Raw genomic sequence first — 13,289 nt, forward strand, 5'->3', positions numbered from 1 at the left:
AATTTTGAATTTTAGAGCATTCAAAAGAGACAGTAGCAATGTCAATGTTATTGGCTCTAAAATTAGTGAAGAAATACTTCGGTGAACTGATCATAAACATGCTACTGAGTTTTCCAAAATTTTCAACAAAATTGGATTAGTGGAGGGAGAATATAAAGAGTTTTCTTTTAAAGAAATTGGGATGGATGTATTGAAACATTTTCCCCCCAAAATACATTGGACACATCCCTATCATAGAAAGCCAAAGTTAATTCTTAATTCTCTTTTTAATATGTGAAGCACATATCAATGTTTCTTTAATGTTTGTTATCCTAGCCTGAGAGGTTTTTTTAAACCAAACATTTCAGTTTAATGAAGGGGCATTTGCTTTTTGAGCACTGGTATATGAACTGTGTCATTCTTCGAAATATACAGTTTCATTATAAGCCTGCATCAAATTCCAGGGCTTTATACCAGGCTCCCCCAAAATTTTAATAATTTCAGTTGTCTTCTGTTTCTGCAATATTCAAAATTGGATAACACAAATAAAAGAGAGAGTCGAGTCACAGGTCAGTATTCGCATCTCTGAAAGTTACATGAACCAACCCACAGTATTAACAAAAAGTTTTCAACTGATATATTTGAAAATTTTGATGACATTTTGATATCCCCTTCCTCTTGTTTTTCTTAAGAACCATTGTAATAGACAGTAAGAACTGCTGTTAATAAATGTACATTGCTGCTATTGGATAAGAACATTTTGGTGAGGAGTGCTGGCAAAAAATATTTGCCCATTCCTTCCAGAACCACGTGGATGAATGAAAAGTTGAAAAGGCATTTGCTTTTTGAGCACAGGTATATGAACCGTGTCATTCTTTGAAATATATGACATGGTGCATTTGAGTTGTGTTTTTAATGTAAATGTAGGCATTACTAGCTGTGGGCTTTCCTTCCTTCCTTCCTTGATCAATTACTTCAATCCATGTGCAACTCGAGATCCATAGACATAGCCTTACCCTTAAGCCATCCAATCTAAGATTATTGGGTCAACTGAGTCAAAGAAACTACCATACGAAGGAAAAGAACCACTGCAGCTGTTCTTCCAGGAATAATTTTTATCTGCCTTTTATCACTTTCTGAAGAATCCAAAGATGTGCCCCATTCAAAATAAGGAATAAGGAACTTCTAACAGTCTATTTTGATAGGCTATGCCTCATTCCAATTATGTCAAAGCACCAGAACCAGAAAAATCTGAAAAGTAAAGATTAATCTGCTGTAATTAAAGTTCTTACCTAAGAAATAAGCAAGGAATGAATGTTTTTAATGTAGTCTGCTGCTCCAGACAAAATGAAGGCAGTATATAACATCTTGTCTTTAAATATTTTGATTTTACAATCTTTTCCTTTTCTGTTAGATGTGGGCAGAAGAAGAAGCTTGTGATTAACAACGGTAAAGGAGGCATAGATGAGAAAAAGAAAGATGGGTTAAATGGAGAAGCTAGCAAATCTCAGGAAATGGTACACTTGGTACACAAAGAGAAGCCAGAAGACCAAAAGGGCTCACATGATGAATTCCAGGCAATCGATGAAACACAGAACCAACAAGATGTGCCCTTGAAGAGTGGCATGTAGGAAGGCTGGCCGATCAATTTGAATCAGAGTTGGGGGAAACAAAAAGCATCATACTGAACTGGGACTAGAACTCAGAAATGCAATGAGCTACTGATATCTTTAAAGCATAATTAAGCATACATTTTCTTGGGTTTTTTTTTTCTTTTGTAATGGTCAGCTACAAAAAATAACATGTCATTTTTGGTTTTGTCCAACATTGCATCATTTTGCTCAGTTTTAATTAGTGACCATCATCTTATTGGTAACATTTGTTCCCCATTTACAATCTGTTTGGCAAGGCAAAACACCAACATTTATTTTGCCTGACCTACAGAATTTTTGAACTTTCCAGAATCGGTAGCTATTAAGGCATTATAGTAAAATGCATTCCCAGGGAATTCACAATGATAGGCTATCTTTAAGTTTGACACATAGATTTTGGAATTGAATTTTTATTGGTCAGTTACGAAATTGTCAGATTTATTAAACCTCATTAATGTTTTAATATTTTGGAATTACCTGTTGTACTAGTTGAATATGAAAAGCATGTTTTTACACATTCCACAGATCTCCACCATGTTAAAATTACACTCACTAAAAAGGGTGGAAAGACCAAAAAAACAACAACCCCCAAACCCAAACCTGATTTATAGCAAATAAATTTTTATTCTCTATAATCTAAATAATGTGATGTTATCTTTAAATTTCAGTGTTCATCTTCCTTGCTGTTATACTTCTGGTGTATTGTATTCAATTTATTAGGGATCCCATTCATTAAGCTATGGGCTGTGAACTGACCCTAGAATATTTGGATGGAACCAAAACCAAGATACATTCCTTCCTTCTTGTCCCACTATCTCTCAGTTTTTATCTTCCCTTGAAATACCCATTTCCTATTTGAATCTGCATCAATAGATTTAGTCTAATGAGAATTAGAGAATTAAACAATCTTAAGAATAAAACAGGGGACCTCTTTTCCTACACAATTCCCATTCTAGCAAAGTAAGTTTATGTGAAATCTTTTCTATGCAGTCATGAATTACAATGGAAGAACACGTGAAACATATTTGAAATAAATAATTTCAGGAGTTCTGTTCCCTTGAAAACATGCCACTGGCTGAAATCCAGCTGGTATCATCTATACACAGAATAAGTGCCTTTAGTAGAATGTACTGTATCTGCCTCCCGATTTTTCAGAAATATTATATGGAATGTTGGAGAAAATTTTGGAAAATATTTGTGTTGTGTGTGTGCATTACTGAGTGTTTTCAGTTATGCTTTTTAGTAATAAGTTAGATATAGAAAGTATAGACTAATTATCTTATTTTGGAATCTACTCTGATAAATCAGCTGATCAGATATAAGAAACAATTGTTTAAACTTTTATTGGATTGTTTTTCAGTCTGAAAGAATGCATGGAGTATAATCGTCACACCATATGTGATTAAGTTAAAGAGACAATTGTCAGCTACCATACATTCCATTAAATTACAATATAATAATTGATGCCATATAGGTCTTTGCCAAAGATGTTGAATAAAACTTAGAACCCTACTTTCATCTAGTTTACATGGCAAACTAAATTTAATCAGAAATACTACTTCTGATTCCTAGCAACATATTCTTCTGTAGGTTTTTGATATTTGAACCAGCTTCTCTTGTAAATTACCTGGCTAGATAACATCAGAACTGCATGGGGAAATGAACTTCATTGAGTTTTTTTATACTTCATTTTATATTTCAGAAAGAGATTTGAAAAACTTGACCATAAGCTTGATAAACTGGACCAATATGAAGTGGATCATCCCACTACAAAATGGATTTGCAGCTGGTTGAACAACTAACACATGGTCCTTAATGGGTTTACATTCACATGAAAGGAAGCATGCAAAGGGTAGCTCAGAGTTCTGCCTAGGACCCAGTTGTCTAGATCAGGGGTCCCCAACCATCAGTCAGTGGACCAGGACCGGTCTGTGGCATGCCAAAAACTGGTCTGTGCAAACAAGTGAAGTTTCATCAGTAGGATGCAGGCAGCATGCGAAACCACGCCCCCTCTGGTGCCCAAAAGGTTGGGGGCCACTGCTCTAGATGACTTTGATGAGGGACTAAAAGGATTGCTCATACAATTTGCAGATGACAAAAAGCTGGAAGACTTTCTAATACCCTAGATGACAGGCTGAAGCTTCAAAAGGATTTCGATAGGCTTGAACATTGACCCTATCCAATAGAATGTTATTCAATAATTAAAAATGTAAGTTTCTGTATTTGGCAGGAAAAAAATAGATGCACAGGTACAATTTAGGTACAGGTAGACCTTGATTTACAAGAGTTCATTTAGTGACTGTTCGAAGTTACAATATCACTGAAAAAACTGACTTCTGACCATTTTTCACACTTGCAACCATTGCAGTATCCCCATGGCCATGTAATCAAAATTTGGATGCTTAGTGTACTAATTCAGTTTTACAAAATGAACAAGACTGATTAATATAAGCAATTTCTACCATGAACCATTTTCTATAGGTGTAACTATTTTCCCATTTTTAGATGCTATGGCCAATGTTGGTTTAGTAGACAAGGGCAGGGGTACATTTTTATTTCATGGGCAGCTTTTCTGCATTAAAGACAGAGACACACACAGAGACACACACTAACATTTTAGTAGCATAACTCAAATTATCAGAAAAAGAAGCTTCACTGTTTAAAGAAGTGCATGGATGAACAGAAATCTATAGAAACTGCAGATCTAACACAAATGTGAAAGTAGCTCTGTTGGTTTGATATGTCAATCATTAGCAAATTAGCATATATATATCAAATAAACATTTGTTACTGGACTGTAGCTCTTCATACATCCTTCCATCACATATTCTCTCTACAGCTTACAAGTAAATAGATGTACTCACATTGATTCTATCCATGAAAATTATGAATTCACATTTATTGATGATATGTACATAAAAAATCCAACATTTAGTGAAATATTGTTTTTGCTGATTATTTCCAGTATATAAAGAATGTCCAGTTTTATTTTATATACAAGTTACAGAAATCAGTTCACACAGGAAAAGAAAAAGAATTGTTAAAGGTATAGATAAAGGAGATAAGAACTATGAAAAGTGCTTAGTAAACAAGTCATTGCTACTGTAGTAAATAAAAGTAAACATTAATAGAAAGATTTAGCATTTCCATGTATTAGATTTTACACAAAATGGCATAGATATTATATAATACACCATTTCATTTTTCAGATGAATATTTTTAATTACAGTCAAAGCCAAGTTTGTGCTTTCTTTTGTATGTAGGGTGACCCAACAACAATGCAGTCTAAGATCTGTGCACAAGATCCATGATCTCAAGAGACCATAACCACAATAATTCTCCTTAGCTGAATATATCTGCAGAGCTTGGAATTGAGTGGATCTCCCCTTTCTATGCATAATTATATGGTATCCATGCATTCAAGGCCTACAGAAGCAAAATAATATATGTTCGGGCAATAACTAGATTCAGTTTACAACTGGAAAACTGTTCCTTGTTCTGTTATGAAAGAGGAATAGTTATAACCTAGTTTTTCGGTCTTGCTTGCCAATCTTAGCAACTTTAAGATATGTGGCGTTCAACTCCCATAATCTCCCAGCCATGGTGACCATTATCAGGAATTCAAGAAATTGAAGTCCATACATCTCAAGCTTCTGAGATGAGGAACACTGCTCTAGAGAATTTAAGACAGGCAGTAACTAATTTGATTCAGGGTTATAAATTATGTTTAATTTTTTGTATTGTATGTAAAGATTCATGAAATGAATCTTGACTGCAACTGCATTGCAGTACCTTTGTTCTGGGATTTATAACTAATATGAGATCAATTACGTGTTTGTCCATCCCAAATGTTCATAATTGAAATTTGGGGACCTTTTGTTCCTTTTCCTGAATCTCTTGACTTCATCTGATTTCAACTTTATATAAACACTCCTTTTTTTCAAATAACAGTCTCTAAGATAGCATATTTTATACCATATTTTTATCTCAATCATTTATTTTCGCATAATCTATTAACACTGGAATATGAACAAGTAAAAGAATACACTTCAAAAAGAAGTCTGCTTTTCTCACACTGCCTTAATTTTGGATTGTTACTGTGGTCAGCGAAGAAGTGAAAAACGAAAACTTGAGGAATCTTGAGGGGTTAGACCATCACCATGTCCTGGTTGAGAAGCAAAAGCTGAGACTGCAGTTTCAAAAGGTAAACACAGCTTTCAAAATAAAAGATATATTTTTTTTTACAAGGGATCAACATGTTGATAGTTGCAACGATTTATTAACATTATCTTTATATCTCCAATCATGTATACAGAAAAATACATAATCAACTCAATATAATACTGTGCTTATATTTACTCATTAAAGTAGCAGTGCTATTGCAATCACAGTGCGACATCAGACAGTCACTCACATTCACTAAGTGCCAGGGATTGGTATACATACACTCACATGCATGCTGCTTGTTTAGATATATAAAGACAAGTACTAACATATTTACAATAACCTGGCTGGAACACAAGGGTTATAACGATTATTTAAACACAATTATACTGCTTATACCACCATATAGCAATGGGTAGCAGATTATGGAAATTTTGCTGTTAAACATCTGGAAATGGAAATGCCAATATAGCAGCCAAAGCCAGCCAACTTAATCCAATCTATTTTCAAACATATTACTATAAATTTCTATTCCAGCAGAGTTGAAGTTAAATTAAATTAAAATACCAACTATTAATACCGTATACACAATTTCACTGAAATTACACCAAGATAAACTACATTATCTACAGAAAGTGCGGGGAGGCACTGTTCTTCATGCGGAAAACAACGCATCAAAACTTTATAAGAGCATCATGCTTTGATAGGTAATACTAGCGTTTTACGACTTGATTGTGTTTAGTTCTAATTACGAGAATATTTGAAAACTCTGCTTTAAAATAGAGGAGTATTACAAAATAAGATCACAATAATGTACTGCCCCTACCTACTGTACAGTTTATTTATCCATTTGGAGGTCATACATGACAAGTTGCACAAGTTAAATATACCTGTTTCATAGAGTCAATTGTTACTGTAGGTTTTGCCTCTTCAATTTTGTGCAGCCGTATGCCAAAAGGGGCAGAGTCTGACTCATATTCAAACTATAATTTGGGTTTTAAAAATTTATTTGCTCTCTCAATGTGCTTGGATAATAACAAGGCATTAGCAATATAGGTATTTTGTAATTAACTGTTAATAAAGGAAGAAAAACAGATTTCGATCATTATGGTGAAAAAATATATTGCTTGCTTTTTTATTTTATAAATGTTTTAAAAATCAGGAGGTATTTATATATGTGCTATTCAGTTGACATAATCCCCTAAAGAATGTAGTTTGGTCCTTTTGTAAAAAGGCAAAGATGTGAGATCAAATGCTGCAGTTCCTTACACATTTTGAATTTATATAGCTTTCATTTTTGTCTTTGTATATCTCAACAAAACGCACCAAAATCTAGAACAGTTTGAACCAACAGAGTTCGTTAGTAACTAAAACAAATAATTCCTGGTGTCAGTAATCTTTTGTCATTCAATTGTTAGGCAAATACTATATCTTAATACTGTTTTTGAGAAGATAACATTTCTCTCTGTCAGCATGGGATGAGATGTGTGTCACATTACTGAAGAAATGTAACCTGGGAATTTGGTACATAAACAAAAGCAGACACTTCATTCTGTCTGCATCATCATTTCCATGGAAGGCCTACCAAACTCATGAAATGCTATTTGATGCAAATCTTGGACACCAAATTGAGCCTTACTGACTCTGGGCATAAATAGATTAGTTTTTTTTTTCCTTCAAAAGCTGTAATCCTAAAGTATATGGATTCTGTAAATTAATTCCATTGAAAATAATGGCAAGTAAGTACATTAAAAACAAAATATATTCTGAATCAGAATATTTATCTGTAGGGTAGAGACATTCTGGAATTATCCTGGTAAAAAAACAAGCTAAGTATAAAAAAAAGGCTCAATCTCAAATCTATATTAATACTGTAATAGTGTTCCATAATGAACTGTAGCATAAAGACACCTTTAACTTCCATTTGTGCTTTGCTTAAAGTTATAAAGTTTAAAGAGTTATGTTAATTTAACATAACATAACAGTGGCTGGTTTCATATGTCACACAAGTCATAGTTTATTTTAACCATGGTTTGTGGAACAAGCTGTAGTGGCCTGCTTTATATAATGCTCAGCTATAAATCATGGTTTGCAAGCCACAAGAGCTGAGTTTGTATGTTGTGCTAGGTCAAAACCAACCCACTGATACAATGGCTTAATGTGTTGCATGAACCCAGTCACAAATTTCATTTATCAGAGTTCGTTACAAAAGAATCTTCCTTAAAAGGATTATAGCTTATTTTTTTCTTGCTTGCTTATATGGTTGTATAATAAAATAACTGTCTGCAACTGGTATAAGAAAATAACCTCTGCAAATGTCTGTAAATTACAGATGCCAGAAATAAGTTAATTCATTCTACAGTGTATATCATGGTTGCAGAAGAATAAATGGCTAAATTAGAATAAGTAGAAATACATCTCATGCATTCCATAAATTACCATTCATGCATTAGGAAGGAAGGAAGATTTTGTTAAAGTAGTCAACAGAAAATTGAAGAAGCAGCTTTGAAATAAAGATAATGGAATATTGAGATCTATAGCAGTGATTAAACCCACCCCACTAGGTCTGAAAACAACGTGTCAAAGTTATAGCAAACTAAAATATAATTTTCAGAGGAAATATTTAAGTTACATTGTTTTCTAATGTGAAAGATTGGCATATTCTAAAATATGATTTATAGGCCTTGCTTGAGGCAATCAGTGCTATAAATTGAATATAATTTCAAGTAGCTTTCTTTTTTTCAAAAGAGCTCATCTTAAAAGATGGGAGTTTCCACATAGCTAAATATTGCGGTTCTTCTGATTTTTAAAATTATTTTTAATAAAATATTACTCTAGCAGCCTGTGAATTGCAATATTAAACATGTGGATAAAGTTGGTAAAAATGAGTTCAGTAATAAACTTTCCTATTGTTTGGGAATGAGGGGAAAGGGAATAAAAAATGGAAAAGCCATGTTTTTTAGATGTTGGTGTGGCATTTACAGGCATCATAGTTAATGGGGTACTGGCATGGGTCATTTTTCTTTAATTTGGTTCTCTATTCCACCCTAAATGTTCAGAGAATGAGAGAGATCTGGATTCTGTAAATCCACAACATACAAGTTCTCTAATGTATAACTTCAGGATTCTAATGATTCTGATTCTGATTCTCACCAGCGTTTGCCTTTTCTACATTTTCTTGGGTAAAACTCTATGGTATGAGATTTTCTTCTGTTAGTGTTAACAAATGTTAGGATCTCTGGGGCCAAATTCTTCAGTATTGCTGTAAAAAAGACAGCAAGTGCACGTATGATTTTGTTTAGTTAAAACGTAATACCGGTAGGATAATCCCTATCATGAAGAGTTCCATGAGCATCAAAGTATGAAAGCTTGTTACAGATTAAGAATAATTTCATGGAGTTATTAACTCAATTTAGAAACATACAATCAAAGGAATGTAAATATGTGAACAGTTTAACCACCAATTAGCATTAGGCTTGGTGGAACAACAGATATATAAAAAATGCAACCCTAGATGTAAGGTACATATTCTTACTAGTTTGAATTCAGATTTGTCAATGTTGCAGTGTCCATCTTCTCTGACTTTACAGAATCAGTCTCACTAAGCAGGAGATAAAATTTTGAGAAGTAAAGAGGATGCATGTAAAAGAGAATTCCTGACATCCCAAGAGCCAGGTTTTTTGGGGTTTGATAAAGATTTTTATATTAATCTTTTGGCGCAATGTTGAGAGAAATATATGTGAAAAATAAGTGCAAAATATTCCCCATGTTAACTGTTAAAAAGATACTTTTAAAAGCTGAAGAGTATCTAGAGATTTGATCTACAAGACAAAAGGCAATTCAGCTGGCTAAAAAGAGATCTTGTTGATAAAAAAGGGGGTTAAAAACAAATGTTTTTTCATGTACGCAAATATAATATTTTTTTTGTTAGCATTGCTGTAAATTACTTCAGGTGTCTTATGAACATACACTTAAGCCTGTTTATAAAAAGTGAGGGGCATATAGTAGCACCACAGAGAAAACAAATGAAAATTCTGTTGAAATCCATGAATCAAACCATACCAAGAGTGGGATCATGGGAAGATTTTATCTTCAAAGTGGCCAGAATTTCTCAGGTTTCCAATGCCATATCAAATAAATGGAATTTTGCTTGTTCAGATCTCCCTTTCTATCTAATCAAGAAATTGCTGATAAGCAAGGCTGGGTTTATAATGCAAATTAACAAACTGGATCTGAATGAAGTGCAAAGTGCTGGTGCAAAATTGTTTTCCTACAGATGAAATTCCTAATTGTTTTCTTTTGCTGAGTCTCTAGGTAGCTATCACACGTCTTGGTTACACAGGCAAGAAATAAATTATTGCACATCTGGGATTAAATTGCAAAAATGCTTAAGTATTATATTAATAGTTAATTATTAATCATTAATGAATGTTACCAACAATGGAGGCATTAATATGGAGGAAAACTTTGACTACTGATAAAAAAAAATTATAGAATGCAATTGTTACTCTATTTTGCATTTGCAAATGAAAAGCATGTTCACACAAATGGGCAAGGCTTATAAACTAACATTGCAGAATCCTTCTGCATCTTTTTTTTTGGAAATTCAGAAACTACAGTAGTTACCCTGGATAAAGAAGGTGGGATAATTGTTAAGGTTCTGTTTTGTATTGTCAAATGGAAAGACTGTGGATGGTTAAATTTGTTGATTACCACAGCAGAATACAGAGCATTAGAATTCATTTAGGAAGCAAATGCTGAGCATGGTCACCTCTCCCTGTTATATTTTTGGTAAACCATGCACATAAAAACATGTAGGGCTTTAATTACAAGGCCAAATTGACTTTTTTGACCCCTCCCCATGAATATCCCTGATTGTAAGTAAAATGTGGCTTTGTTTTTATGAACCAGAAATTCCCTGAGTTATGAAACATCCAAAAATGTTTTCCCAAATCCCACACAGGGCTTTTTTTCTCCCTTCCTCTGTAAATATCAGAAATCTCTAATTGCAAAAATTACAATTTCTTCTTATTTTAATTTGAGAGCTTCCTTCTCAGTGTGGTTTGAAAGGAACCCATGACTTATTTTCAATTAGCATTTCAGAAATTGTCCCCATATAAAGGAACCTACTCTTCCATTAATGGTCAGTGCTTCGCTTCTTCAAAGTGAAGGGAAAATATAATGAGACACTGAGCACAAGCATATCGGTTTTTAGGGACAGTAAGAAAATCCTAAAAGGCGCTTCAGTGTGGATTGCCCATGAAAAAAATGGCGCCAACATGTGATAGCCACAAATGCACTTCTTCTCCATAAGGATAGTGTGCTCATCTGTGTAAAATTTAAGAGTTCTCTTTTTTTTCTGTTAATGCACGCAAAGATGATGTGCCAGACCTGACTTGAAAAGGAGATGTGAGAGGTGTGATTTCCTTATATCCTGTGTTTTTCTGAGTTAAATTATACTGCCTGCAGAGTTCACCAAAAGTAAGAGAAAGAGAAATGTGGATGTGGATGTGGGAGTTACATCCAAATCTCTGCTCTCACCAGGGCCAATTATTTAATACACTGGAACAAAAAGAAGAAACATTGCTCTGGCTGATCTTTTCATATTTCTAAAGAGAATAACACTAGCTTGAAAAGACGTTCAGCTTTAGATTGGCATCACTTGCAGTATTTGTCGTTCTACAATATTGTGGCAAAGAAATAATCACGTTGAATGCCATAGCAAATAAAACTTAATATTCTAGAGAAGCGAATTGATATTTGCCCAAACTAATTATACTTAATATAATTAAGGTTCAACAGATTGGGTGGGAAGATATCTAGTACTTACAGGAAAATATCTTAGCCCTGATTAAATAACTAACTGATGTTGTACAAGAAGACTCATGCTAAATATAATTTATTTCTTCTTAGGAAAAGGAATGACAAAAGAGAATTTACTAGCAGATGATATCTTCCCTAAAAAGAAGCACTCTCAAATCTCAACGAAGAAGCAGTAAGATATGATTGGGGAGAGCAGAAGGGTATATGCTGAGCAATTGGCACTGGGTTAGTTTTAGTATGATAAACTACTGCATTAGAATTCCTTGATTTCTTGATGCTTCTGGATCCATACAAATATGACTATTTTCTGCTTTTATAGATTTATTAAGATTCTGCTAATTGTTGAATATCTTCCCAGGTAAGTATGTATACTTCCTGGCATGGATTGTTAGCTGTGCTAACATGTCATTTATTTAATTCCAGTGTCACAAATCTGCCTACTGGAAGGACATTCCACTGGGATTACAGGGAAATGAACCCACAATCATAAATGTATCCAATTCAGTTGTGTAAAAACTGTATTCTGCCTTCTGATCTCAAAAAGGTTGACTGTTTATAGAACTAGAATGGAGAGATGAGGAATTTATCATTAAAATACTTAGTTATTTTGCATGTATTGGCATTCACTGGAGTTCGGAACTGGATTTTTTTTTTAAGGTAGATCACTTATTTTAAGACAGTTCGAAGAAAAGGGAACTGAAAAAAACATATGCAAAGGAAAGCACATGAAAAGAATTTAAGAAATAATGTCTTAGATTACATGCTCACTGTATTCAGTATGCACCAAGATACAGGTTCACATATTCAGCAGGAGGGAGATTCTGCATGATGTATACTATACTTAATGCTAAATATTTAGTCCCTGAAGCAAATCAGCTATATTGTGCCTTTAAAAATCTTCTTTAAATGCCTACATTTTCTCTGTTTTGAACAGAAGGAGGAAACCCAACCAAATATTTCTCTTACATCCAAACAAATAATAAAATAAAATGAATTATTTGGCCAAGAAACTAAAAGAGCAAAGACTTCACAAGACCATTGCTAAGTTTCAGTTAACAGCATTAAGTAAGCACATTTCTATGCTAAATAAAAACAGTGGAAAATCTTGGATCTTGATATCTGCTTTACCAAAAGACAACTTCAGGGACTTATTCAAGATGGACCTGGAGGGTTTCCATCTTATTTCTCATGTTTCCAAAGTTCTTCTTCGACAGCATTGAAGTCTGCAGATTTGCCATTGGTTGCCAAGGTTACCTGAAAGTAATTACCATCAACACCTAGCTTAAAATCAAGGCACTTTGATAGGAAACATAATGAATTATACAAATCTCAATAGTTACAGAACTGACTGAGTACATTCGTACTTTAATTTTTTGGGGGTAGTGATTCAGTTCTGCCATTTCAATTTTTTTTTAAAAAATAATCTATTGAAAATACTAAAATTTACAGCACAAAATACAACAATGCAGAGAAAAACTGATAGCAGATAGCTGATAGGTTATTTTTTTCTTTTGTACACAGTCTATAAAAAAATAGCAAAACAATAAATGGAAGAATTAATTTGCCACAAAAGAGTGACATATTTCATTACTGGTGCATGTTAAAGGTACAGTTACAGTCAAGTCAAACAAGTATCAACAAGAGTGCATTTAATTTATTTCTGTTACATTT

At 33.6% G+C, this 13,289-nt stretch overlaps 2 protein-coding genes across 2 annotated transcripts in view; one reads left to right on the plus strand and one right to left on the minus strand.

The window, feature by feature from the left end:
• The window catches only part of CD44 (CD44 molecule (IN blood group)), an 87,168-nt gene extending 84,943 nt beyond the window's left edge, over window positions 1-2,225 (plus strand). The window contains exon 20 of the mRNA XM_070935725.1: window positions 1,394-2,225. Coding sequence (XP_070791826.1) covers window positions 1,394-1,610 — 217 coding nt within the window. The 3' untranslated portion in view covers window positions 1,611-2,225. The remainder of the gene's footprint in view (window positions 1-1,393) is intronic.
• A 10,572-nt stretch (window positions 2,226-12,797) lies between these two features.
• Window positions 12,798-13,289, minus strand: part of SLC1A2 (solute carrier family 1 member 2) — a 34,703-nt gene continuing 34,211 nt past the window's right edge. The window contains exon 10 of the mRNA XM_070931204.1: window positions 12,798-12,872. Coding sequence (XP_070787305.1) covers window positions 12,798-12,872 — 75 coding nt within the window. The remainder of the gene's footprint in view (window positions 12,873-13,289) is intronic.

Source organism: Pituophis catenifer, unplaced genomic scaffold, assembly GCF_029215685.1.
Source record: "Pituophis catenifer annectens isolate HBS135680 unplaced genomic scaffold, rPitCat1.0.hap2 SCAF_1, whole genome shotgun sequence".
Classification (NCBI taxonomy): domain Eukaryota; kingdom Metazoa; phylum Chordata; class Lepidosauria; order Squamata; family Colubridae; genus Pituophis; species Pituophis catenifer.